The sequence below is a fragment of the Eurypyga helias genome, unplaced genomic scaffold (genome assembly GCF_000690775.1).
Source record: "Eurypyga helias isolate BGI_N326 unplaced genomic scaffold, ASM69077v1 scaffold40094, whole genome shotgun sequence".
In the NCBI taxonomy this organism is placed as follows: domain Eukaryota; kingdom Metazoa; phylum Chordata; class Aves; order Eurypygiformes; family Eurypygidae; genus Eurypyga; species Eurypyga helias.
In genome coordinates, this window is record NW_010247969.1 from 3,479 (window position 1) to 4,256 (window position 778).

The 778-nt window shown below is 40.5% G+C and overlaps 1 protein-coding gene across 1 annotated transcript in view; it reads left to right on the top strand.

Annotated features, from left to right (window-relative positions):
- Positions 1–433: 433 nt before the first annotated feature.
- RIPK1 (receptor (TNFRSF)-interacting serine-threonine kinase 1) overlaps positions 434–778 on the top strand; it is an 18,984-nt gene continuing 18,639 nt past the window's right edge. Inside the window, exon 1 of the mRNA XM_010150877.1 lies at positions 434–652. Within this exon, the coding sequence (XP_010149179.1) occupies positions 501–652 (152 nt within the window). The 5' untranslated portion in view covers positions 434–500. The remainder of the gene's footprint in view (positions 653–778) is intronic.

The window sequence follows — 778 nt, forward strand, 5'->3', positions numbered from 1 at the left end:
CACTCTCCAGAAAAAACTTCTGTTTGTTTGTTTCAAGCTTCAAGTAAACCCTTTAGAGCTGGATTTGCAAAGATGCCCAACAGGTAGCTTCGAGTGGTAGGAGTATCTGGGCAATTGACAGGCCCACGTTCAGGCAATTAAGAAAACGAGATACCTGTCGGCATCGTTAGGCACTGCCTGACCATTGATTTTTCCAGGTTTCAGTTTTTGCACGTGTGAAGTGTAGGGACAGTACCAATCTACTGCATATTATATGGATAAAAACTATTTATTAACAGCACTGACCTGGGGGGAAGTAATGGTTTTACATGGACTTACTGTAACTGCAGTGGATTGATGGGATAAATCAGCGACCTGTAGGTCTGATCCTGTGAGAAGCACAGCATCTTTGGTTTCAAATGCTTGATAATGACACTTGGTTTTCCTCCTTTATACCACAGGTCCAGAAGCACTAGGGTACTTGATTCTGTTTTAGTCTCCAAGCCACAAAGACTGCAAACATGTCGCTGGAAGACATCCACATGAACACCCAGGATTTGCTTGAAAAAAAACAATTAGATGCTGGAGGATTTGGAACAATTTCTTTATGCTTTCACAAGAAACACGGATATGTAGTGTTAAAAAAAGTATATACAGGACCCCAGCGTACCGAGTAAGTCACAGATCTTAGTTCTGATTTTTATCTTTCAGGTAGTCTAAGGAATCCTCTAAGCTCAGTGGAGACTAATATAAATAAAGTGTCATAATTTCAAATCTTTGGATCCTGGAGATACTGTAT